The sequence below is a fragment of the Brassica rapa genome, chromosome A09, assembly GCF_000309985.2.
Source record: "Brassica rapa cultivar Chiifu-401-42 chromosome A09, CAAS_Brap_v3.01, whole genome shotgun sequence".
Classification (NCBI taxonomy): Eukaryota; Viridiplantae; Streptophyta; class Magnoliopsida; order Brassicales; family Brassicaceae; genus Brassica; species Brassica rapa.
The window spans coordinates 36,089,230-36,114,431 of record NC_024803.2 but is presented as its reverse complement, the minus strand read 5'-3'; the positions used below and the strand labels follow the sequence as shown (position 1 = coordinate 36,114,431).

The following is a 25,202-nucleotide window of genomic DNA, read 5'->3' as shown; positions in this document are numbered from 1 at the left end:
GGGTGTTTACGTAATTACTTGTAGGGTTTAGAGTTGTAAAGTTTTGAAGTATCGAAAGTTCGAGCCAATACGCTGCGTTTTTGGCTCTCACTCGGAGTTGGCTTATCCCGGCGCGATTTCTTCACAAGTCTGCTGAAACGAAGATGGTGGTTTTGATTTCAAGTACATCGAACATTTGCAGAGTAAAGCCAAAGCTTAAAGACGGAAGCTTTAGCGTCAACCGGTTCATACCCAGACCGGACTTTCAATTTTTCTCAGGTAATATTCTCTCTTCTTTGTTGAGACTCGTTTTGGTGATGGGATTCTGAGGAAAGGTCTCAACTTTTTCAATAGGATTGAGTGAGACGAATAGGAAGAAGAAGACATGTGGAGTTTCTGTTAAGTGTTTAGCTGTGAAGAAAGAGCAAGTTGTTGAAAGCGTGGAGAGAGTTAAAGGGACAATCTTTCCCAAGAAGGCAATGATGAGTGAAGGGAGAGATGAAGATGAGGAGTACGGGAAGCTTGTCTGTCCAGGTTGTGGGATTTTTATGCAGGACAGTGATTCTGATTCGCCTGGGTATTATCAGAAGAGAAAGGTCGTTGTAAAGAGCTTGGAGGAGGTGACTGAAGATGAGCTTGATGGGTTTGAAATGGTTGATGATGATGATGATGAGGAGGAGGATGATGATATCACGAATGTATTAGAGAGTAGTGACTCTGAGAGTGAGGAGGATGAGTTTGACTGGGAGTCAGATGAATGGGAAGAGAAGGAGGAAGGAAACGATGTTGAGCTAGATGGCTTTGCTCCAGCTGGTGTTGGGTATGGTAATGTAACAGAGGAGATGGTGGAGAAGAAACGTGTTTCGAAATCTGAGAGGAAGAAGTTAGCTAGAGAGGAAGCCAAGAAGGATAAAGATGATGATGATGTGACAGTATGTGCACGTTGCCATTCTCTGAGAAACTACGGCCAAGTGAAGAACCAAGCTGCTGAGAATCTCTTACCCGATTTCGATTTCGATAGAATGATCTCAACTAGACTGATAAAACCAATGAGTAGGAACTCAAGTACTACAGTTGTAGTCATGGTTGTTGACTGTGTGGACTTTGATGGCTCTTTCCCCAAACGAGCAGCAAACTCTTTGTTCAAGGCGCTTCAGAAGGCTGAGAACGATCCTAACGTGGGCAAGAACCTACCCAAACTCGTGCTTGTTGCTACAAAAGTAGACTTACTCCCCTCACAGATTTCACCGGCTCGGTTAGACCGATGGGTGCGCCATCGTGCCAAGGCTGGAGGAGCGCCTAGGCTGAGTGGTGTGTATATGGTCAGTGCTAGGAAAGATCTTGGTATCAAGAACCTGTTAGCTTACATCAAGGAGTTGGCTGGTCCTAGAGGAAACGTGTGGGTTATTGGAGCTCAGAATGCTGGGAAGTCTACTTTGATCAATGCCTTCTCCAAGAAAGACGGTGCAAAGGTCACGAGGCTCACGGAGGCTCCGGTTCCTGGAACAACTCTGGGGATATTGAGGATTGGTGGAGTGTTGTCTGCAAAGGCGAAGATGTATGACACTCCTGGTCTTTTGCATCCTTACATTATGTCTCTTAGATTGAACTCGGAGGAGCGGAAAATGGTGGAGATTAGGAAGGAGCTTCAACCTCGGTCTTACAGAGTCAAGGCAAGCCCTCTTTTACTTATATATAAAGTTTTTCTATCCTCAAGTTTTAAACACTAGAGAGCTTCTTCTAGGTTGTTCGGTTTGGGTAGTTCAGTTTTTCGGTTAGTTCGGTTTGACATAAATCTTACCTAATTATCCCGAAGTAAAGTTCGGTTAGTTTGGTTTTTGAAAATCCTACTGAAATTTCGTATTTTGGTTAGATTTTGGTTTAGTTTTGTTAAAATTGCAGATAAGTTTGGTTAAATTTGGTTAGTTTAGTTCATAATGTAGTTAGTTTGGTTCGGATTTTTGGTATGGTCTGGTTATAATTTTTGTTTTGAGAAAACTGAAGTAACCGATTGTTGAACCGAAAACCAAACTTTTTCTTAAAACCAACTGAATCGAACCGAACTCCTAATTGAACTAACCGAAAATTTGATTTGATTCGGTTCAAAATCTCAGGCCTAGCTTCTTCTAATTCTAAGCAAATGAACTGTTCCAAGAAAGAATAGACTTGAACTGTTTTCTTGTTCCAAGAACTAAGCTGGTTCTGCTGAATCTTTATGTTGCAGGCAGGACAGTCTGTTCACATTGGTGGGCTGGTGAGGCTAGACCTTGTTAGTGCTTCAGTTGAAACAATATACATAACAGTATGGGCATCACACAGTGTTTCATTGCATCTAGGAAAAACTGAAAACTCCGACGAAATACGCAAGTCCCATTCCGGTTTACGCTTGCAGGTGAGTTCAAGTCTATTCTCTCACCGTTTCCATAACATCAAAAATTGTAACTGAAACCCCTTTTTTGGTTAAATAGCCACCAATAGGAGAGAAGAGAGCGTCTGAATTGGGAAACTGGGAAGAGAAGGAGATTAAAGTGACAGGAAGTAGCTGGGAGGTGAAAAGCATCGATGTTGCAGTAGCTGGTCTTGGCTGGTTTTCCCTTGGTCTCAAAGGTGAAGCAACGTTAGCGTTGTGGACTTATCAGGGGATTGATGTAACCTTGAGAGAACCATTGGTTATTGACAGAGCACCGTTTCTTGAGAGGCCTGGGTTCTGGTTGCCAAAAGCCATCACAGAAGCGCTTGGAACCTATTCTAGTAAGCTTGATGACGCTCGTAGGAAGAAGAAACAACAAGACAGCACTGATTTTCTCTCTGATGTTTAAGTAAAAAGAGGTTAAAGATTCTAGTGCTGATACAAGTTACATCAGTGTAGTCACCATGGAAATAAATTTTTCATTATTTTGAAATCAAGTTAACATATTGGATTTGTGTATCTTGAAATACTGTTTAATATCCACCTAAAAGTAGAAACTGGAATGTGAGATAGTATATAGAAATACATGAATAAGGAAATAAATACCATATGATTTAGTATGAATTTGTCACGTAGGCTTTGCTTGTTTGCATGGCATGTTTGGTTCGCTGTTGTTTGTTTTGTTGTTGGTTCTTCCGACAAGTTGTAGCGGTTAATCGTAAAATTTCAACTTTTAGTTTCTATTTTTCTTTAGCAATTTAAAACGCTATTGTTTGCGCGATCAATCGGGCAATTGCGAAATGAATAATAGTTTATGATTTACAATCAGCCAAACGATAATAAAACCAATATTTTCTCGTTCCACAAAGATAAATGTTCTTTTGAGATAAAATTTGTTTTACAAAGATATGTTTTTCAGGTTTTCTATGCGTATTTTATAAGTTAAGAAAAAGAATTCAAGAAGTTTTAACTAAAACTACTAATTTAAAACTATAGGAAATTGTTTTTATGCATAATTCAAAATATTTATTACTATACATTAAACATTTTTAATATGTGTGAAAGTTATATAAAATTTATTGTCGTAGAATGAAAGGAGTAAAGATATTTCCAACAATAGCATCAAATTTGATGTTTTGATATCAAATTTTTTTATCATCAAACAATAACACCAAATTTTACACTAAAAATAATATATATTATTTAATTTTTAGTTTTAATAATTTTTATTTTTATTATTTGTAATTGATAAATAATTATTTATCACACTTAGATATTGTATTTGTTAATTTTGTTTTTTTTTTAGTTTTATGTTTATAAAATTTATTTACATTTATACTTTTGGTTTAATATACAATATTAGTTATATTCAAAATTACAAGCTAATATATATGAAAAGCACATAACAAAATAATATATTTATCGTTTACAATATGACGTAAATGATAATATTCACTTAATGATTTATTAATTGAAAAGTATAAAAAATAATTATGTAAAAATAATGTAAAAAACAAATAATACAATATGTTTATGTTTAGTTACAAATTAAACTAATTAATGATAATTGAACTTTATTATTAAATAAAATATGATAAAATATGTATTTTAAAATTTCGGTGTGATGAATAGTATTATTTAAAATTTGGTGTAATTGTTACATTGCACCAAATTTGATTGTATCAATTTTAATATTTTTTTAAAGATGAAATTACATTAAATTTCGTGTCTCTGTGTCTTGTTGAAAATGGCTTAACAACTTGCGACAGATTGTAGATCTCAGTGAAATGTAAACGAAGAGGCAATAACCCAATCATTTGCGACAATCATGCAGTAACACGACCGTGTAACCGTGTATATACTCATTTGAGATTCGAACCCGAGACAGAGAGAGGGAGATGCGTTGTTAGCTTTAGCCAAAGGTCTCTCTTTTACACTTGCTTTCGTCATCTTCTTCTCCGACATTAGTTTCTCTCTGTCTGAATTCCAGCATCTTCCTTCTGTTGTGTCGAATCAGTGACCTAATCTCAGTTCAAATGAATTGAATAACTTCACTTGTTAACTCTGTTTCCGGAGATCTCCTCCCCCATCCCTAAAGCCGCAGACTTTTGTTGGGGTTTGGATTGTTTCTCCATAGCATCGATCGAAAGTTAGGATCTTGCAGAGCTGAAATGAAGAGACAATGTAGGATTTGGTTGCCTAAGCTGCTTTCATCAACTGATGATTTGATTCACAGTCTGATGTTTGGATGGTTCGTGTCCCACTCCTCTTCTTGCCTTGACGTTGTGGTGGCCTTCGTCACTGATGAAAGCTCCTTGTCCTCCGATGGCGGATCTAGCCTCCAAGTAAATAACTTTACTTTTTGAACTACCCTTTGTCTCTAGCATTTTGATTAATTTGCTCTTTGTGATGTCTAACAGGACGTACTCCATGAAACTAATGAGAAGATGCCTTTGACCTTACGGGATAAAGCAGCGTTTACTCTTCTTGGTTGTTATGATTCGTGTCTTAGTGCTAATGGAAACGCACCCAAGAATGCAACAGATGAAGATATGTGGAGGTACAGTAGCCTAAGCTGTGGTTGTCATAAGGTTGGTGGCTTACTAGAGAAGTTCAGGAGCAGTCACTGGATTCATATGGTGCACGATTCTTCAATTGAGCGTGGGATTAGAATGCATCATATACATTGGAATGGCGATATTGTATCTCAATGTGATGTACACGTATGTAAGTTCATGATGTCTTTCTCCTGTATTGTTCTTTTTTTTTGAGTCTATGCACCACAGTACTTGACTCTATAAGCATGGACATGTCAGGTTATAGTCTATGACCCTCCGGTGTCTGGTTCTCATCATTTCTCGTTAAGCTTTTGGAATGCTTCTTCTCCTCAGACAAAAGCTCCTCTTAAGAAACCCAATTGGGTTGATGATCTACACAAGAGGCAGCCTCTGATTGAAATGGTTTGAGTACTTTTCCAAAAGGATTCTCTTTTGTTGTGTTGTTACTTTCTACACTTGTTGCTGATATTATCTTATTCTTACGTAAGCAGGAAACTGTGATTCTTTCCATAAATTGCGCCACGTCTGCTGAGATAGTGTATAAGAAGCTATCCACGCAGCTGGAGACTTCTTCCCCGAAGTTTTCTCTTAGTTACCTGTAAGCTCTCAGTGAGCTTTTGCTTCAGTGCTTCCTCTATGTTTTGTTGTTAGCTGTTTTAACTGCTTGCGTCTTTACTTTTCAGGATATCTACTTTGACATGGTGGTTACTCGCCGTGCTTTTAAGCTCTTTATCAAGTCTATATTACAGCCTTATCCACTTCTTCTATCTACTTTCAAGTTTTTCTATTTTCTCATGGGTGCTTATAGCATCAAGGAAGGTACTCAAGAATACATGGATCAACTTCAGAATACGCAGTTGTCAGATCTTGTATTGGCCAATCTTCCTTCAAGAGAACAACATGACGTAAGTTCAAATCTGATTTGATAATGATGTTGTGTATTTGCTTATTATAACAATTACTTCTGGATTTCACAAGGTCCATATCCTGTGTGGAACAAGCAGAGAAAGCTGCACTGCAAAGGCATTCGACATGGTCAGCGATGGCTGTTGATCTCATTTTGGGGAACATGATTGGTCTAAGTCTATTGTTTAACACCGGATCTGTCTGCTCGTGGCTATTCCACTTTGCAAAGGAGTTTACAAACGATATATTGCGTTCCGGTTGTGTGTGGCTGATGGGAGTCCCGGCAGGGTTTAAGCTAAACACAGAGCTGGCTGGAGTTTTGGGAATGGTGTCCCTTAATGTAATCCAGATATGGTCTACTCTCTGGATCTTCATGGCTTCTTTCATCTTTTATTTGATCAGAGCAGTTGCCGTCATGGGAATCACCTTTGGTGCAACAGTCTCTGCTGCATTTGTCATAGATGTCATTACTTTTGCAACGCTTCATGTAACTGCTCTTCATTGGGCAATCACACTTGTATACTCTCACCAGATCCAAGCTCTAGCTGCTTTGTGGAGGCTTTTCAGGTAAAAATTGAATATTAAAGTAATTAGTACTCTGCTTAAACCTTATCTTGAATGATTATTTGTTTCTTTCAGAGGACGAAAAATGAATCCTCTACGTCAAAGGATGGACAGCTATGGTTACACTGTGAAGCAACATGTGGTGGGATCTCTTCTGTTCACTCCTCTTCTCCTTCTCTTGCCAACAACTTCAGTTTTCTTCATCTTCTTCACCATTACAAGCACTTCAGTCAACTCCATATGTATGTTGATTGAGTTCGCCGTCTCTATCATCCATGCAACACCGTATGCAGAGATTATGATCTGGCTTATCAGGCGTCAAAGGTTCCCTTGTGGTGTTTGGTTTGAAATTGAACACTATAAGAAGAATATCCTCACCTCCTCCAGTGACAGAAGCAATAATAGTCCTGAGAAGAAACCGGTTCTAATGGTTTCCTGTCTTCGCAGCAACTTCTTAAGCATAGGACAGATTCTTTTGCCTCACTATACAACAATGTTTTCAGGAATATCAGCTTCTTCTCTGACTACTTCAGCTCGCGGAGTCCTCAGTGGGAAAAGGTGAATCTAAGCCACAAGTTTTAGCCACTCTCGCTTCCTCTCTTTTTAGTTTTTTAGTTACCTTCTGGTTGTCTTTCCAGAATGCCATCGAAACTGGGGCTTGATCTCCCTCCTCCAAGGCCATGGATGCACATGCCGTTGAGACAGTACTGGACCTTATGCCACGGTTCCATCTTCTCATCCTCACGAAAAGGTGAATTGTCTAACTAATCTTCTAGCGTTATAACTGTGTAGGCACTGTCATCTTTGTTCAGTTATCAGTAAATTATACTCGTCAACCTGAACCACATTTATATTAGTTTATAAGTTTGTATATCAACATTTGAAGTTTTAACTGACTAGATCTGTAGCACCAAGAAGCGGTTTAAGAAACTGGTAGTAATAGGTTTGTACAACTTGTTTGGCATAAAGTATTTTAGTTTCTTATGATTTGTTAAACATATATGAAACTGGAGTTTTGAGATAGCAAATGAATCATTTTAGAATAATCTTCAGTATCTTCTTTCAGGCTCTAACCACGATTTGTCTTTGGAGAAGGGACTACCAAAAGCATCTCAATCATCATCGTCATAGGACTGGTCAGTCTATATCTTGTTAATCTCATCACACACTGTTAAGTCTTGTTGCTTAGTTGAAAGTTGAAACAGACTGATCTTCTCTTATGATCACAGACAAAAGTATGATTTTCGATTATGGATGCTGCTAAAGAAACGATCAGAGTCTGATTAGCTGTGGTAAGGCTTGTAGACAGAGCAGCTCGAGGATAGGAGAAGTTATTATACTGATGTCTGAATCGTTGTTAGTTTTTTAACCGTGGTTCAGCTTTTTGTTTGCTTGGCTCATTAGTAAGTTTGTTTTTTTCTTTTTGGTTCGATAATTATTATTGTTTTCCGATTTGAATCAATATTTTATTTCATACTTGGGGAAACTGGAAAGCCAAAGGGAAAGAGATTTTATAATAAGGGCCTTCTTTATACATACTGGGCTTTTCCTTGATCTTGTTAACCAGTAGTTACTTATTTTTTGTTTTTATGCAAATGTACAAGTACAAGATAACAACCGGACTATAATTCGAAATCTGAAAACAACTATGGAGAATTTATTAATTAATCTTTTTTGCCAACTGGTATTATATTAAACATGATCATAGTACAGAGAGCCTACTAACAGACTCATAAAACACACCAGACAAAAGCCCACACGGGCTTACAAAAAGAAACACACAAACCCATTAAAAGCCCATACACAACCCTTTTACAGAAGACACGCCAACATCACGTGTACTAAGGAAAAGGAGAGAACGAGGGACACGCGTCAAGCACATGAGCATCTTCCCCAATTCTCCACCGACCCGAACATGTCGCCGGAAAGAGTCATCGATTTGGACTCGCCTCTGGGACCAGTAGTCACCTTCTACCGAAATCACACCGGAACACGAGCTATCATCAACTTCACCAATTTTTGAACAAATTATTTGACCACCGGAATCAACCGGGAACTTAACCATGAACACCGAAACCACCTCCAACGACTATATTGGAAGCTTAAGGATTCAGTCTCTGTCACGCATAAACACCTAAGCTTTGGAGAGCATCAATCGATTAGATTCGAGATCTCATCCAACCTCCGACCACACGTCACGACAACGAAAACCTTTAGACAACTCGAGTACTCCTGATGATACGATAGCCGGCGACCACCACCGAAGAAGAAACGGCTCGACCCCAGAGTCAAGGCAGTCATCCACCAAACGGAAAGTGCGATACTGAAACAAAAGTTGGACATGCAGCTCCGAAGAGCTAACGGTGCCGGAAACAACCAGAAACGAAACACTACACTAAATTAGACCGGGCTAAGAGTGAATCCCGACCGACAACGTGTCTTAAGGAGCTCACTGTCGCCGGTCGGAAACTAACGTCGGAAATCGATAAGCTTTTGTTCTCTCACTAGACTTTCTCTCTCCCCTTCGATGTTCACAAAATTATTGTAATCGCTCTTTTCTGTGGAGAATTTATTAATTAATCAAAACTGTATGTATTAATTAAAACCATTAAACTTTATAACATATTAACAAAACAAAAACATTTTAATATTGAAAAACTCAAATGTCGTTAGTTCAAACTGGTAAAATAAACAATGTCACCTTTTTTTTGTCACGAACCTAGTGTTATTAAATCTCCTACATATTAATTATAGAGCATTGGTTAAATAACAATCATGAGGAACATATTTACGTGTCAAGCTGAGAGTGCTCTTCAGTTTTTTTAATTAGACTAACCTTATTAAATTATTAAAAAAGTAGACCATTCAATATTTTACTATATATCATCAAATTCGAATATAAAAATAAATACACATTAAACTATTTTCTTTAATGTTTGGTCATTTAATGAATAAAAAAAATAAAACATGATTATTTTTATGGAAATAAATATTAGACAAAAAAAAAGATAAAATCAGAGGGATTCCTGCAAAGTTTTACATATTTGTATATATAATATTACAGAATAATTTGAACAAAATTTGGTTACATAACCTATTCTTTTTTTTTCTTGGTTTTGCCGACAGAGGATGATTTTGATTCTCTCAATTGAAGCTCTAAAAGAGAAGGTTATATATGTTTTTAGTTTAGTTTTTTTGAATTTATTTTAGGCTTAACATAGTTTATAAGAATCTATAAAATGGGCTGAATAAAATTGTATGTAAAATTATATTCTGATTTTATAAATGTAAAATCAATTATGATGAGGTAAGAAAAAAATCAAACTCAATTTTTAAACAATTACCACCATCAAATCACTAAATAAAAACAACAAGAAAATCTATTTAATATTTCATGTCAAGTTTATGTTTTATTGAATATGAAACATGTTTTTATATGTAGAGAAAGAAAATAAAATTTGTTAATATATAATTGATTTTAAATTGCAAACATGCCAATTATTTTAAGTATTTCATTCATTTTACCCTGCGCAGAGTTATCACCTAGTTTATAGTAAAGAAGCGGACTAAATAATATCATAGTCATGGACGTTGGGTTTACAAGAGAAGAAGTCTACACAAGAACATACGTTTTTTTTTTATTACAATCTATCAAAGACTTAAAATGTAAAGGTATACATCAGAGCTCTAAACAACAGCCAGATCAAAATAAAACTGTATTGCCTATTGGCATCTATGAGGCTCAAAACCTATATGCTAGAAATAGAAATATAGATCATGACCTTATTGATGTGTATAGTCACAACGAGCGACTCAAGGCTGAAAGAAGGATTGTAGCTTGATGATTATAAGCTATATCAAAAATACAACATGTCATCTTCGATCAGAAGTGGCTTCTTCATCTTCCATGTTTGCGTATCTAAACGTGACTGAGTATTGGTCTTTTCACGTATAAGAAGAGACAACTTAGAGGCACGAGTTTTATCAATCACTACTGAATCATCTCTCTTTTGGGTTATCTCCAGTTTTGGAGTAGCAGCGACGAGGCTTGTAGCCGGAGGAGAAGCTCTTGGGTAGAAGAAGTCTGTTGGGAAGAAACTGTATTGTAGTCCGGCCATTTCCTGCTCTTTTAGTGGTTTCTCTTCTTTTCTTTGTGAGTGTTAGTTTTAGAGAGAAGCGTCTCTTTGTTACAACGTATATATAGGCAAAAAGAGTAAAGAGCTGGATTTGTATATTATGTTAAAATTTAGGGGTCCAAAATATAAGAATTTAAAACACGAGGTCTTTTCCTTGAAAAACTTGGGGGTTCTTTTTGCTCACTGTGCGAATCAGTAGGCATAAACCAGGATATTCGAATATATTAGAAAATCGTGGGAGGTGGTGCTTGGACGGGCACATGATTCGTTTGTATAAACTAATGTTATAAAAATAAACAGTTTCAAACTTGAGGTTGTACCCGGCCAAAACCTCATTTTTCTTATGATAAAGATATATTGATAAGTTTCTTCGGCTTCCAACTTAAAACCAATTTGCAATTAGTGGATTGACCCAAGTCCCTTATATATTACTCAAGTCCCTTTCATATATTCGATGTGAGATCTTCTCTCCAATACCCTCCCTCGAGATAATGGTGCGTATAACCATTAATCTCGCAGAATCCATCATACCCCCTCCGAAATCATGCTTTTATTTTCTAGCGATCTCGGTGGAACTGAGTCTTTTATGGCCATCAGCTAATGGGATGATCGGGCCACTGTCCGGGCCGGATTAATGGGTCAGAGTATTGGGCCGGCTCTGATACCATGATAAGTTTCTTGGGCTTCCAACTTAAAATCAATTGGCAATTAGTGGATTGACCCAAGTCCCTTATATATTACTCAAGTCCCTTTCATATATTCGATGTGGGATCTTCTCTCCAATATATATATACAATATATTCTTCCATATTTAATTTTGTGCGGTCAAAATTCGCCCACGATGGTGGTTCGGTGGACCTGGTGGTTTTTATAATATGAGGATTGTCTTCTTTAACCAAGAGAGACGGACGTATATATGAGTATATGACTCTTTAGATAAGCATGAGGCGTTCTTCATGCCTCATTGGGGTTTGTAACCAGTTATTTTCTGATTATTTAAATAGTTTTTGTGTACTGTTCAGTCTTTTAAATTTGGTTAAACCTCGTTTTAGTCATGAAACTTCTACCTGAAATAAAATTCCACCAATGGAAAATTTCCAAAGACTAATTAATGAGCTAATTGCTCGAGCATGGATACAAAACTACCATTATTAAATTTTGTGGAAACACCTTTAATCCAATGAAAAGGTTCATTAATATTTTTACATCCGGAGATCTGGAATTTAAACCTTAAATTATGTATATTACAGAGAAAAAAAGATTGTAAGAATTTTCAGAGAGCGTATCATGAAACATGGATCTTATAGGACAGTTCGAAGTGACGCAGTCAGACGTGTATTCTCAAATAGTGGTATAATTTTCAGCCGTAAAATCGTGTTGTAATACCATAATTAATCAGACGTTAAAAAAGTGTTTAACGCTTAACCGTAATTGTAAAATTTTGGAGAAATTCTTAATTTAATTTTCACTGAACCATATTACCCAATCTTCAAAATGTTGTTAGAGTCAATTATTCTAGTTTAACCTTTTGATAACGTTCAAAAGAGTTACGTAGTTAATTATGATTTAGTTTTGATTTATAAAATAAATATATATGTAGTAAAGTCCTGGACAATAATTCACTGAAATTGGAATTGAATCATATATGCCTTTGACTGAACTTTTTAGGAGTCTCATGATAATTGAAATAGCTATATATAGCATGCGCATGTCCTATGAAAATTAGGTTATGGAGACTTATTAGCTTTGTGATTTGCTATGACCTACAAAATTATAGAAAAATATTGTTATAAATTTATTGAGTCAATAATTATATTTGAATGAATTTTAGAAGAGAAATATGAGTTTATAACAACAAAATTAGTATAAGTAATGAGATTATAATTACTAGTATCTTAACTTTCCAATAACAACAGCATAATTTTTCTTTTTATAAAAAAATACGTTTTCTAATGACCATTTTGTTGGTGGCCTGATTATCTTCTTGTCTCCTTCCTTCCCACTCTTAACGGAATATAAGAGTTTACATCGCATATCCATATACACAGAAAATGTCTACCATAACAAATAAATTAGATCTCGAATATGTCTTTACTCTTAATTATCATAACTAGAAGATGATCGACTAAAAAAACTTAGAAATGGTGGTGGTGGTGATGATACATTGTTGGCGGCTCATGATGATGATGCAGGCTCATTCCTTCCATTTGGTTTCCATGTTCACCTCCAAGATTAAGATAAACCAATCTTGAATCCAAACTGCTTCCACTCATGTGTTCGTCTTTCAACCTAGGGTACATCACAGTGTTGTTATCATTATTGATCCCTTCTTCACGGGACATCACCAGTGCTGCGGACTGGACCAGCTCGAGACAAAGCCTGAGCTTATTAGGCTCAACGTGAGTCAATCCAGGAACTGTCCCCTTAAACAAGAAATCCGAAGTTAGGGTTCTAAGTATGTCAAGAGGAGTGATACCATCAACTGTCTGAACGTTGGGATCTGCATGGTGGTCTAGTAAGACGGCCACCATGTCTGGTGAGACCATCTCAGACGCAATGTGGAGTGCGGTCTTCCTGGTGGGACCCGCCGGATAATTCACATCGATTGCTCCAAGCTCAAGAAGTGCCTTCACAACCTCTCTACTACAATTCTCCACAGCGTAAACCAAAGCTAAGGACTCGTCTAGATTGAGTCCTTCTCCCATAACCATTAGCTTCACGAGCTCGACATCCGCGGAGTCCAAAGCTCGTCTCATCCTCCTGATCTTCTGGTCCTCTAGGTCTAGAGCCGAGGTTAGGTCATGTTGGTGAGGCATTAGGGAACGAAGTGGCATGGAAGATTTGAGACGAAGGTCCTCAACCTTGGCTACGAGTTCGATTGGGAGGTGCTTGGCTAGAATCTCTGTTGGAAGACCAGATTTGGCAACTAGGTAAGAGCAAGTGGTCCATAGTTGATGCATGTCGTGCTTTCTTGAAGCTATTAGCACCTTCATCACGTCTTCGATGGAGGCTTTCTCCACCATGCTTGTCAATTGTTTCTGTGATTAAAAGAAGAAAGAATAAGGGTAAGACAAAACGAGCATTTTCAAAGACACTGTATATCCACTACTTATTTTTTAATTATGCATGTTCATTGTAAGGGAGTGCTCAAAAGAAACTATGTTTCATCAAGAGTTTTCATTATATCCAAACCTGAAAAAACAAAATATATAGGGCACCGCCATTATAGGAAGAATACATATGCTGGTAACATTTTTGGAAGCTCAAGATTAGGGAAACTAGATTAAAAGCAGCAAAATTTGATGGCAAAATTTAATTAAACAGCGAAAATCAATGAATTAAATCTAAAGCATATGGAACGATTTCTTTTTATTATTTTGATGACTGATTTGCGGAAAAGCTGAACGTAACATATATGTTAATAGTAAAATTATCCAAATCACAAAATGATCATGTCACATCTCTATTTTTGGGATTATAATAAGATCCCTGTTATTAGTCAAAGTTACTAATTTCAAAGGTATATTTATTTTTAGTAAAGAGTTTGGATGTTGAAGAGAGGAAAACATTAAGAAAAACAACAAAAAAATATATAATATCCTAAGTAATTTTGCTCAGCATGCAACAGAACACAGCAGTCCATTGCCTGTCGGAACAAAGGCTGTTGCAGTACGTGCAGTGCAAGCAATCATTAACCTCAGTTACACATGAAATCAAGACAATAAAACCGAATCAGTTCATTACCAAATTTAAAGCAGAAGAATCATTAACCTAAATAGACTTTCTCAATTAATTAGAACCTGAGTAAGCAAAGCGAGCTGCTCCACGCCAAAATAACGAGCCGCAGCTAAGATATCTAAAGAGAGATCCACAGCTGCGGTGCAATGCGTGTGCCAACATCCTCTATCGCCACAATTCGATCTTGGCTCGTGCTTATGCGGTACCATAGAGACTTGACCACTGTACAAGAACTGAAGTAGAAGCAAGAAAACTTCGTAACCGACCGAGTTCACCGGTATGACTCCTCCCACTACGGCTGCTCTAGCTCCTGACCCGGTTTGGTTAGCCGGATCGGTTTGGGAAGGGTCAGATCCGCAGAAGAATTTGCGGAAGAAAAGGCTACGTGCGGCCAGGATGCAACGGTGAGCGTGGACTAGACGGCCTTCTACGTTGAAAGTGACGTCGGAGAAAGCTTGACCGTTGATTAAGAGATTTAAGTAATCCAACGACATAGATTTTAGAGATTCTTCGATACTACTGCTCATCGCTTCTTGCTGATTCTTCATTAGAAAAAATAGGGTTTCTAGATGACCTACTGAAAGTCCTATAGAAGATGAATAAAATAATTTTCTTTTCTTAAAGAAAGAAGTTATAAGCAAAGAAGGGTCAAGCTTTTATCTTTTGAAACTTATGGAGAAGATGAAGAAGAGAGATAGAGATTCAATAGTGTTTAAAGATTGGTTTGTGTGTATAGATATAGAGAGAGAAAGAGACGACAGAGATCTGAATGACCGGACCGGAAGATATTAATTGAATAAATTTGAAATAAATAAAAAGACGATCAAAATGATTAATGTCGACGTGTGTGTTCTTTCTTATTGGCTGTGAGCAATTGGAGTTTTGTATAATAGTAATACTTTTTTTCATCAAAAGCAAATCAAGAATTAGAGGATTAAGAGAAATTTTAGTGATATCGTTTGTTACTAAAATAGGAAGATAGCAAGATTAACATAGAAGTACGAGCCGAATCCATTTTGGGGCCAATCCAATATGGAAAGAAGAGAAATAATCAGTTTAAATTAAAATTTTCAAAAGGAAGAGAGAGAAATGAAATATAAAGTATGATTATAGATCTTGATTAGCACTCTAAATATCATTAGCTACCGACTAACTAATACCCCGAATTAACCCATGTCACCTAACACTTTAGTCGCATACATAATCACGCATAAAATTAGTTGCAAGGAAAATAGTAGAGTAAATCAAGACGATTGGGCAACGGTCTTTTGGATTGGTTCACGACATATATATGTGAAACTCAATCAACACATGATGTTATAGAAGAAACATATATACTTTGGGTTCATGCGTCGTTTACCTAATTAATGCGAATAAAAATTATGATTGTCGATGCAAAAGAAGACGTGTTTTATAAAATGCCAAATAGTTTAGTGGCCTTTAATATGGATCACAGCTATACAAAATATCATAAAATCAATAATTTCATATTTTAGACAATATAATAATCTTCATTTTGTGACTAAATGAAATTCATCATTTTCCTTCTGTATATCGGTGATTAGAATTTTAAGACGATGTTTACTGGGTTGAAATTTCTGATCAAAAGGAGAGTACGGAAATCTCCATCCCCGCTCCATAATTTACTCCAAAATAGAGTGAAAAATAGAGTAATAACAAAAAATAAAATATCATTATATTTATGGAGTAATTTTTTTATTTTTTTTGTTCATCCTCCATTTTCTACTCTATATTTAGAGTAAATTATAGATTAGGGACGAAGATAATCTTAATTGCTTTTTAACTAATCTTAGTTTAAATTTGCTGGCCCCTCAACTTTTGCTATGATCTATGCCCTAGTAATAAGTGCTTTGTCTGGTATCATGAATAAAGAATGGAAATATTTGTGTTAGTTAATAAGAGATTGTTAGAGAGGGACTGCAAAATGCAGTATACCGTTTTCCTTTCAAATCGTTGAGTGATAAGTTACAAACTAAAAATAAACTTGATTGGTTTTTAATGTTACTAGTCAGGGCAACTACAACCATAATATTAAATTTGGTATTGAAATAAAATCAAATTTAATGTTTTATGTTCTATTTTAATTTTAATTTCCAACTACACCATCAAGTTTCACGCCCAAAAAATATTACACTTTATTTTTGTTGATTTTAATAATATTAGTATTTTAGTTATTTGTAGTGATTAATTATTATTTTATTATATTTGAATTTTATGTTTATTTGTTAAAATATTATAATTTTACTTTTTGAATATTTATTTAGATTTATATAAATATTCTGTTTAACTAATTTAAATTTTTATATTTATTTTGTTTTAGCTAATTTATATATATATATATATATTTTTTTTTTAGTTACTAATTTAAATTAATAAATAATATTAACTTAATTATATTACTGAATGAAATATAATAAAATAAGGATTTAGTGTGATGAATAGTGGTGTAACACAATTCTCAAAACATCAAATTTGGTATAATAATAGAACTTTTGAAGTTACATTAGAGATAAAATAACACCAAATTTGATATTTTGCAATACTATCGGAGTTGGTCTTTTACACTAGCTTGCAAAATAAGACTGGTTAGTTGCATTCAGTATATACGGTGTTGCAGGCAAATATTTAGTGAACTAATTGATTTCAAATGATCTTTCTTAAACATTAAAATTGATAATAGTTTTTTTTTAACTAAAAAAGCATCCACCACATTAATCGCAGAAAAAAACTGACCAACCACGATCACTATTGGAAACCATATGCATGCGTGTGAAATTGTTAATATGGAAAAATGGTAAGTTGGACAGGACGGTGATGGATAAGAACATTGGCCTAATTCGTTAAGGCAAACCCACTAAAAAGTCTCGACTGTACTTAGTAAAAATGTGATTTGATGGTTTGGCGTTTGACCGTTGGTCCATTTCTGACCATCTCTTCCCTTGTTTCCCACTTTTTATTCCATGTTAAACGAAAACAAATATCTTATTTTTCTACGGATTCATAATAAATTACCTACAATGGAAAAGCGCATAAATGATTAGATTCTGTTTTAGAAGTACTTGGATTTAAAAATATTAATCTGTTGATTCAATAGACTACAAGTTGTTTCCAACCCAAACAAACCTTCATGCCCATTATATGCTACAAATTAAGGACGCGCATAAAACCTTCTGAATAATTTCATAGTTCGATGTTACAGTCTGAAATTTAATAATTTCACCTTTTCAAAAAAATTTTAATAATTTCATAGTTCGATGTTTCAGATTTTTTTTCTTCTAACATTCACTTGTTAACGAATTTACAAGTTCAGTGACAGATACCAAAAATTACTATGAAGAGTTTTAGTTATTGAAATAAATAAACAGGTTGAAAAAAAATATATAAACAACAAATAGTTTGCCAAAAGAAAAGGAACAATAAATAATGTAAACTAGTACTTGGTAAATTGGTGGTGGAGAGTTGAAGTTGAAGGGCATGGACATGCGTATTGGTGGAGAGTTGAAGTTGAAGGGCATGGACATGCGTGTCGGTCGGATCAATCGAGTCCTTCTGTCGGATCACTACAATATTTAAATAAATAAATTATTTATTTAGTTTAATTTAATTTCTTTTCAAACATTCCCGAGAAATTATAAACGTCAAATCTTAATCCAATTTTTATAAACCGTTTCTATTAAAATAGTTTTACGAATATGATCAGTGATGATTTCTCACTAAATTTCTGTAAAAATATAAAATAAAAAATTATCGAATTTGAGAAACTTTGATATTATTTTATTAATTATTTTATAAGTTTTATGTTTCATTTTATACTACAATATTTGATACAATTTATATAGGTAATAACACTTTTGTTTTTTAATTAGTTTTGTAACATATTGGTTTATAATTTATATTGAACGCATTAAGAAATTTGATTTAATTATCTATGTCATTAAAGCAAATTTACTATTTCAGTCACTTGTCTTGTATAAATTATGGAGTTATAGAAAATAGGTGATTTATTAAAAAATAATTTACAATATCTTGCGAAATGAAACCAAAGCATGTAGAAAAATCATATAGTGATTGCAATATGAATAAACAAGTCTTTCGGATATTTAAAAAATTAATACAACTTCCATGACATTGAACGAAATTCATGAACCGAGGGAACATGTGCGAGAAACTTCTTAGCCATGGACAATTTAATTGTTATGTTTTTGGCAATTATGCACTTTCAATTCGAAAATGTTATATATTAGAACGAGGGAACACTATATAGTTGTGTTTCATTTGCTAAACAATATTTAGTTGTTTGTATCCGTAGTTTTATCTTTATCAGAAGATTTTTTTTTTGGAACTCTTTATCAGAAGATCAATAGTTATTGTCCTACCTAATTACATTACAAAGAGTTGATATATAACATGCAATATATCTTTACCTATATATTTTTATGACATGCAATATATAAACATATTTATTTATTTAATCCTCTACTTTAAGATAGATGATAAATAATCTACTATGGTTACTTTAATACGTCTTATTTGATTTGACTGATCATAGAATAACTTTGAACTATTTTCTGTAAGAAAACATATATTAACGTCTAATTTAAAAACAAAAACAAAACTACAGTAGTATATTTTGAAAAAGACATGTTTATAATCTTCATTTTTATCATATGCGAATGTCTCATCACTTAAGTTTCTTGTTTATTTTCTTCTTGTTAAAACTTAATTATATTGTTACGATGAGTTTCTCATCCGATGGACCTTTAATATAGAGTTCTTCTAAAGTTAAAATAAAATAAAATAAAGAGTTCTTCTCGAGCGAAATCCTTCGAATGGTACACACTATGAGATCAGTCAGGAACACACGTGCGGGATGACATATAAAGGAAGAAATAAACTGGTTCATTTTCAAATCAATTTATATTTTTATTATACATCTTCATTTTAATTTAAGTTACGGTGGAGGAAAAGGTGGAAATATTAGTGAAAAATTGATGACAACACAAGAAGGCACTGGCAGTCGTATGATGAGATTGAGATCCGATTTGACATTTGTCTTGTCTTTTCAGTCTGAAAATAATAAATGAACAAATATCTTCTTTTGCTTATTTTCTTCGACTCACCGTTGGGATCCATGTCATAAAATATAAATACGACAGGAATATTCACACCTAAATATATTAATATAGCCTAGTTTTCTTTTATTACGATAGGGGTTTTACTTTTGGTAGGTCCTTCCATAACCGGATCCTAGGGTTTTGCTATCTATATCTTTACGGTTTTTATTTTTTCTTTTCTATAACTTTTTTATGAGTTTTGTGTCAATAGAGCAATATCTCGGAGTGATTAGGTGTATGGTATTCAGATATAAGCGAGGTGACCTTTCGAAATAGTGTCATTTTTTATGATTTTTTTTTCTATTAAGATCAATCAGTACGGAGAATGAAAAAATAAATCCAGATATTTATCAAAACAGTGATATATCTTACAACATCAAAAGAATCAACAGAATGTTCTAATTAAATACTCATTGCCATATGTTAAATTACGCAATAGGGACATGATACTTTTGATTGCTACTAAAAAAATGTTGACTGAAGTTCACATTTGAAAACTAAACTAGTTTCTACAAATTTAAATGAATCGACTATAAAATATTAGACAGAATTATTAAGCTTGGTCATCTAAACTCTTATACCTAATTTATTCTTCTATTCGTTTAAATAATTTCGTAATTAATGTATAAGGTCTCACTATTCAATTAGCCAATTTAATTAAGACTCTACATGTTTTGTAAAACTTACTGTTCTTAAACAGTTAATAACTAACGAATGGGTATATGAACAAATAAAGAATATGAACATGTCCTTCTTTGAATTTATACCTGATAGACATAGGCCAAACATGGTCAAAATAATTTTTTTTTGAACAAAGTCAGTAAAATAATAAAATGCAGTTTAACGTATAAGTTTTACACAATAATGTAGAAATGCATATTAATGTTTAAATATTATAAAAAAAATGTTTCAATATATTATAATATATCTAAAACAAATTATCAAAAAAATTGTTTACTATTTTAATATTCTAACTAGTTGAAGTTTAAGAACTTTGTTTTAATATTATAACTAGTTGAACTTCAAGAACTTTGTATATAAAACAGTCTGATATGGTTTTGAGTATTATGAATAAAACTTTTATTATGAATCTATGATGTTCAAAAGTTATACCTTTTAGTTTTCATACCAAAATAGTTACACCTTTTAGTCATTTATTTATAATTTACTGTTACATCATTTTGTAAACAATATAAACCATATGTTAACCATCAACTTTAATGGAATTTTTGAATATCATCTCATAAATTATTTTAAACCGTATTGCTTTAGAAACGACTTCAATAACCGTACATTATACAATCAATTTATTGCTTGCCAACTAGAAGTCTATATCTTTCATAAGTAATGTAAATTATTGCCCTAGCATTTTCGTAGACATCGTGGCATCAGTGCATACTTTCTTCCACTTGGATGACAGCTTTGAAAGAAGAAAATCTAGACCAATATAAATTCCACGAGTCAAACTCAAAGTCATCTTCAACTGAAACTCCTGAAATTGAAATAATATACCCTAATGTATAACCAATAAATTAGTCTATTAGCTGTGTATTCGTGTGCACAGAACCGGTCCTCAGCATAATATGATAAACATAATACGATTTGGGGTACATAATTAAATAACTGAAACAAATAATTATTGTGGCAAAAGACAGAAGAAGTGTTTGTTAAGGATTGCAAATATTGAAAGAAAGAAAAAGAACAAGAAGACATGTGGTGAAATAGTAAATCTCAGCTGCTTTTTGTTTAGATAAAGAAGATTTACTTCAATAGTTTAAAAGTTAAAACATTGAACAAAATCTTTTAGTGTGGTCGTATATAATAATGTTCTGGTTACCAAAGGCTGTTATTACTCTATCTTCACCTACTTCTCACCAAAGCTTCTCAACTTTCTAATCAATTGCATGCAAAAACAATTGTTAACGTACATTATTGAATAGTAGTATGTATTATATTTTTGTATTTATATGACATATCTCTCAATATATATATATATATATATATAGTCTGTTTCTCTATATCTGATTTTTCAAATTCCATTGATAGCTATTCAAAGTCTTGCCTCATCAATGAAGAGAAGATCTATATCACTTAATTCTTTATCTGAAACAGAAGTTTTAGAAATTAATAAAGCGTACGAATAGCCATATTGTCTTATCACCAACTCACCTTGCAAACTTAATTTATCCAGAGAACTGCGAACCCTTCAACTAATACTCAAATGATCAATTATTTCAACTGAAATGATACTTCATCAAAATACTAATTCAACACTGCTGATTAATGAATTAATAACATCTAAAAGGGTAAAGATTGATTGCTATCATTGCACGATTTAGACAACCGATCATTCATATATGTATTCACTTTCTTATGTTTAATCTGACATGAATGAAGTAATTAATAATTTGTTCCATCTTTAAACGGGTCTCGCATATGGTCTCTATGATCCTTCTTCAGCGGTGATATATGTGTAGCGTCGTTCCTTTACCACCTTCCTCTTCACGTCAGATAACGCTACTTCCCTTTTGCCCTTTCTCTCCGCTGGTTACTCATCAATGCATCAACTATAGTATTGGCCCCAAATCCGCGAAACGTTGCCGTTTCTTTAGATTAATCAAGGCCAAAATGACCAATCGTGTAGTTCGTTTTTCGTCATCCGACCACAATAATTACATTCGTACTTACATATTATTAGAAGATAAACATCTTCTGTTATTAGTTTAGATATGCTCAGTATATTCTCTGTACCTTCAGGGAACCAAACAGCTTGGCCTCCAACTTCTCAAAAATCAGAAGACGACTCTCACTGCCTACTCCGACACTGATTGGGCAGGATGCCCCAATACGCAACGCTCGACTTCAGGCTACTGCCTCTACCTAGGCGATAATTTGGTATCCTGGTCGGCAAAACATCAACCAACAGTCTCCAGATCGAGTGCCGAGGCAGAATACAAAGGCGTTGCCAATGCAGTGGCAGAAGCTTGCTGGCTACGTAATCTATTACTGGAATTAGGTCAACCACTACAACGCGCTACACTTGTTTATTGTGACAACATCAGTGCTGTCTACTTGTCCACTAATCCAGTTCAACATCAAAGGACCAAATACATAGAAATTGATATTCATTTCGTGAGAGAAAAGGTCCAAATGGGCGAGGTCCGCGTCCTTCACAATCCATCTACTCTATAATATGCAGATATCTTCACAAAAGGACTATCTTCAACACTGTTCACGAGCTTCCGATCCAGTTTAGGCGTGACGGAACCCACGCTACAACTGCGGGTAGAGATGGCATTTTGACCGCAGCCCGCGGGCCTGGCCCGTACAAGACCCATGCGGGGCGGATTTGGGTAAAGGTAATCGAAGCCCATTTAAAAGCGGGTCTCGCGGGTAAGTGTCATGCGGGTTTGGGCTTTTGCGGTCTAGGCTCAGTGGGTCTTGCGGGGTCGACATAACCCGCGACCACTTCCTCATTTGCTGTCTTTACACCTGAAAAAAAAAAGAGTCAAGAGACGAAAATGGCGATCAGGGTTCTCTACAGCACGACTCCACCAACGAGCACCAGAGGAGCAGCACCACCAACCGATTCTTCTTCTCCTCGACTAAGACCACCATCAGAGCTTCTCTCCATCTTCTTTCCACCACCACTGGAGCTTCTCTCCTTCCTCGAGCTTCCACTGGAACTCTCCATCTCCTCGTCCGAAGCAAGTTGCACCGTGCAACAACAACAACAACAACATCTTCTCAAGCTCACCCCAATGAAACATCATGTTTTGCATACCCGCGGGCCAGCCCGCAATGTCCTATGTAGTAAGCGGGGCGGGTTTGGGCAGAGGTTTAAGTACCGCGGGTCACGGCGGGCTTACCCGCAAAGAACCGCCGGAGAGAGAGACCGCAGCGGGGCGGGCCAATGCGGGGCGGGTGGTACCAAATGCCATCTCTAACTGCGGGAGGGTATTAGAAGATAAACATCTTCTGTTATTAGTTTAGATATGCTCAGTATATTCTCTGTATAGTATCTAGCGTATCCCATATTTCTCTGAACAGTTTGTACTATATATTCTAACGTAAATACACAAAGTCCTTCAAGGGAAATACATTGTCTTTCACATATGAGTTGAAAGAGTTATTTACTATTGTCTTAATTAAGAAGATTGTTTGCTTAATCTGCACCAAAAATGTCATCTACTTTGAAAACGTTGGGTAAAAAATGTTATCTGCGAAATAGCTCTAAAGTTCATAGCTTTAACATTTACAAATTACAACAACAAAAAATTTCTAAAGTTAATAGTAGCAATTAGCAAAGGACGACAAATATTATATTCATACTTACATATGAGTTGAAAGAGTTATTTTCTAGTTAAAAAAATTAAGAAGGTCAAATTGCTTAATGTGTACCAAAGTGTCATCTATGTTGAAAAAATTGGGTAAAAAAGGCTCTAATTTTACCCAAAAAATAATAAAGTTCATGGCTTTAACTTTTACACTAAATTTGTTTTCTAAAGTTAATTGTATAGTAGCAAAGGAGCATGTATGTGCATGTCTATGTTTGTGTATTAGTATGCATGTATGGGAGTAGTGGTCTTGGCCTAGTGGTAAAAGGTTCACAGACGTGAGTATATCTATGGGTTCAATTTTCTTTGGATATGGGAACGTTTTAATTGGTAAAATATTTTTGGGTATAAAAAGCCTTAGAGAGATCACACCAAAATTAAGAAAAAAAACATGTAAATAAGATTTTTGTCTTTTTTTTTTTGTTCAAGGGAGTAAGATTTTGTCTAGACGCGAATGATTTGACAAGACAAGACAGTTGTATGCTTTGTGTAAAATGATGTGATGTTTTGACTTGACTCCTCATTCTCTTTTCCTTTTATATTGAATAATTTTTATTTGTTTCTACCCAATACGGTTATATATAATCTGCTTAATTACTAATTTACTAGTGTGACCTGTTGACCGTTAATCCAAAATTGCATCCTTTAAGACTCTCTTGCATGCTGTTTAAATGTTGAATGAATTGGATACATATGGTCTTTTAGAATACATATTGTCACATATGAATATTTTTTCTTCGTAACAAATATAATCTATACATTGTATAACGTATGGTCTTATGCGAAATTTTGCTTGTATGTCATTGTTTGCAGAAGACAAAAAAGAAGCTAAAGATTTAGGCCAATGAACATAACATATGAGAGCTAGTAGAAGTATAATCCTACCTTATGGAATGCAAGCATCAAAAGGGACTTATCTTATTCAAGAGATTAACCGGAAAATTTAAGAATCTGGATTTACTAAATTTTTGGCATAACCCTTTAGTGAGAGACAAACGTAAATGCAATGCTGAAATAAAACAAACTTTGTCTTACTCATTTATTTTGTTCGTTGTAAGTTAAGCCCAATGCTAAGGTCTATGCAAAAGCCCATATATCGTGAAAGCAACCTCAAATGTTTCGCAAAGTGTAGAACTGAAAAAGAAAAGCTTCACGAGAACATCACTTCAAACTGACCGACATACAAAGTATCAAAACATCCCCTATATATTATTTGAGAAACATTGCAACATTTTTTTGTAGACACATGTCATCACTAAAATGATTTTTAGAATCCTTAAAGAAATAGATTGATCCATCTAAATATATAATAAGCTTTAAATTAAACCACAATAAATACATTATTAATGTGCTTCATTATTTCCTTAAATAAGATTACGGAATTGCCTGATGTGGCTAAAGTATATATATGATAATTAATGATTTTGAATAATAAAAAT

General features: G+C 34.6%; 3 protein-coding genes across 5 annotated transcripts; 2 read left to right on the top strand and 1 right to left on the bottom strand.

Moving 5' to 3' along the window:
- Nucleotides 1–9: 9 nt before the first annotated feature.
- LOC103841624 (GTP-binding protein BRASSINAZOLE INSENSITIVE PALE GREEN 2, chloroplastic) lies at nt 10–2,930 on the top strand. The gene is made up of 4 exons (XM_009118177.3): nt 10–258; nt 334–1,652; nt 2,204–2,371; nt 2,448–2,930. Exons 1-4 carry the CDS (start codon nt 144–146, stop codon nt 2,796–2,798), a joined length of 1,953 nt encoding a protein of 650 aa, XP_009116425.1. The 5' UTR covers nt 10–143; the 3' UTR covers nt 2,799–2,930.
- On the top strand, nt 24–7,953 carry LOC103841623 (N-acetylglucosaminyl-phosphatidylinositol biosynthetic protein gpi1). Of its 3 annotated transcripts, XM_033280086.1 has the most exons (11): nt 24–33; nt 4,544–4,734; nt 4,810–5,112; nt 5,206–5,349; nt 5,439–5,545; nt 5,631–5,852; nt 5,926–6,420; nt 6,493–6,975; nt 7,056–7,168; nt 7,484–7,553; nt 7,647–7,953. In XM_033280086.1, exons 2-10 carry the CDS (start codon nt 4,561–4,563, stop codon nt 7,546–7,548), a joined length of 2,106 nt encoding a protein of 701 aa, XP_033135977.1. In that variant the 5' UTR covers nt 24–33; nt 4,544–4,560; the 3' UTR covers nt 7,549–7,553; nt 7,647–7,953. The 3 variants fall into 3 exon arrangements, with proteins under 3 accessions (XP_033135977.1, XP_009116422.1, XP_009116423.1); XM_009118174.3 differs by lacking the exon at nt 24–33 and having other exon boundaries at nt 3,897–4,734; XM_009118175.3 differs by lacking the exons at nt 24–33; nt 4,544–4,734 and having other exon boundaries at nt 4,832–5,116; nt 7,647–7,949.
- A 2,018-nt stretch (nt 7,954–9,971) lies between these two features.
- LOC103841622 (regulatory protein NPR6) lies at nt 9,972–25,134 on the bottom strand. Its single transcript, XM_009118173.2, has 2 exons — nt 14,354–25,134; nt 9,972–13,591 (listed from the first exon to the last, which is right to left on the bottom strand). The coding sequence occupies exons 1-2, from the start codon at nt 14,837–14,839 to the stop codon at nt 12,689–12,691; spliced, it is 1,389 nt and encodes a 462-aa protein (XP_009116421.1). The 5' UTR covers nt 14,840–25,134; the 3' UTR covers nt 9,972–12,688.
- Nucleotides 25,135–25,202: the final 68 nt, after the last annotated feature.

What these genes read in the sequence shown, in the direction of transcription:
- LOC103841624 (XM_009118177.3), top strand. Translation starts at nt 144, where the DNA reads ATGGTGGTTTTGATTTCAAGTACATCGAACATTTGCAGAGTAAAGCCA. An exon ending in GGACTTTCAATTTTTCTCAG is followed by an intron (nt 259 to 333) that starts GTAATATTCTCT and finishes CTTTTTCAATAG; the next exon opens with GATTGAGTGAGACGAATAGG. An exon ending in ATTCCGGTTTACGCTTGCAG is followed by an intron (nt 2,372 to 2,447) that starts GTGAGTTCAAGT and finishes TTGGTTAAATAG; the next exon opens with CCACCAATAGGAGAGAAGAG.
- LOC103841623 (XM_033280086.1), top strand. Translation starts at nt 4,561, where the DNA reads ATGAAGAGACAATGTAGGATTTGGTTGCCTAAGCTGCTTTCATCAACT. An exon ending in AAGTTTTCTCTTAGTTACCT is followed by an intron (nt 5,546 to 5,630) that starts GTAAGCTCTCAG and finishes TTTACTTTTCAG; the next exon opens with GATATCTACTTTGACATGGT. An exon ending in GCTTTGTGGAGGCTTTTCAG is followed by an intron (nt 6,421 to 6,492) that starts GTAAAAATTGAA and finishes TGTTTCTTTCAG; the next exon opens with AGGACGAAAAATGAATCCTC.
- LOC103841622 (XM_009118173.2), bottom strand. Translation starts at nt 14,839, where the DNA reads ATGAAGAATCAGCAAGAAGCGATGAGCAGTAGTATCGAAGAATCTCTA. An exon ending in AGCTCGCTTTGCTTACTCAG is followed by an intron (nt 13,592 to 14,353) that starts GTTCTAATTAAT and finishes TTTTAATCACAG; the next exon opens with AAACAATTGACAAGCATGGT.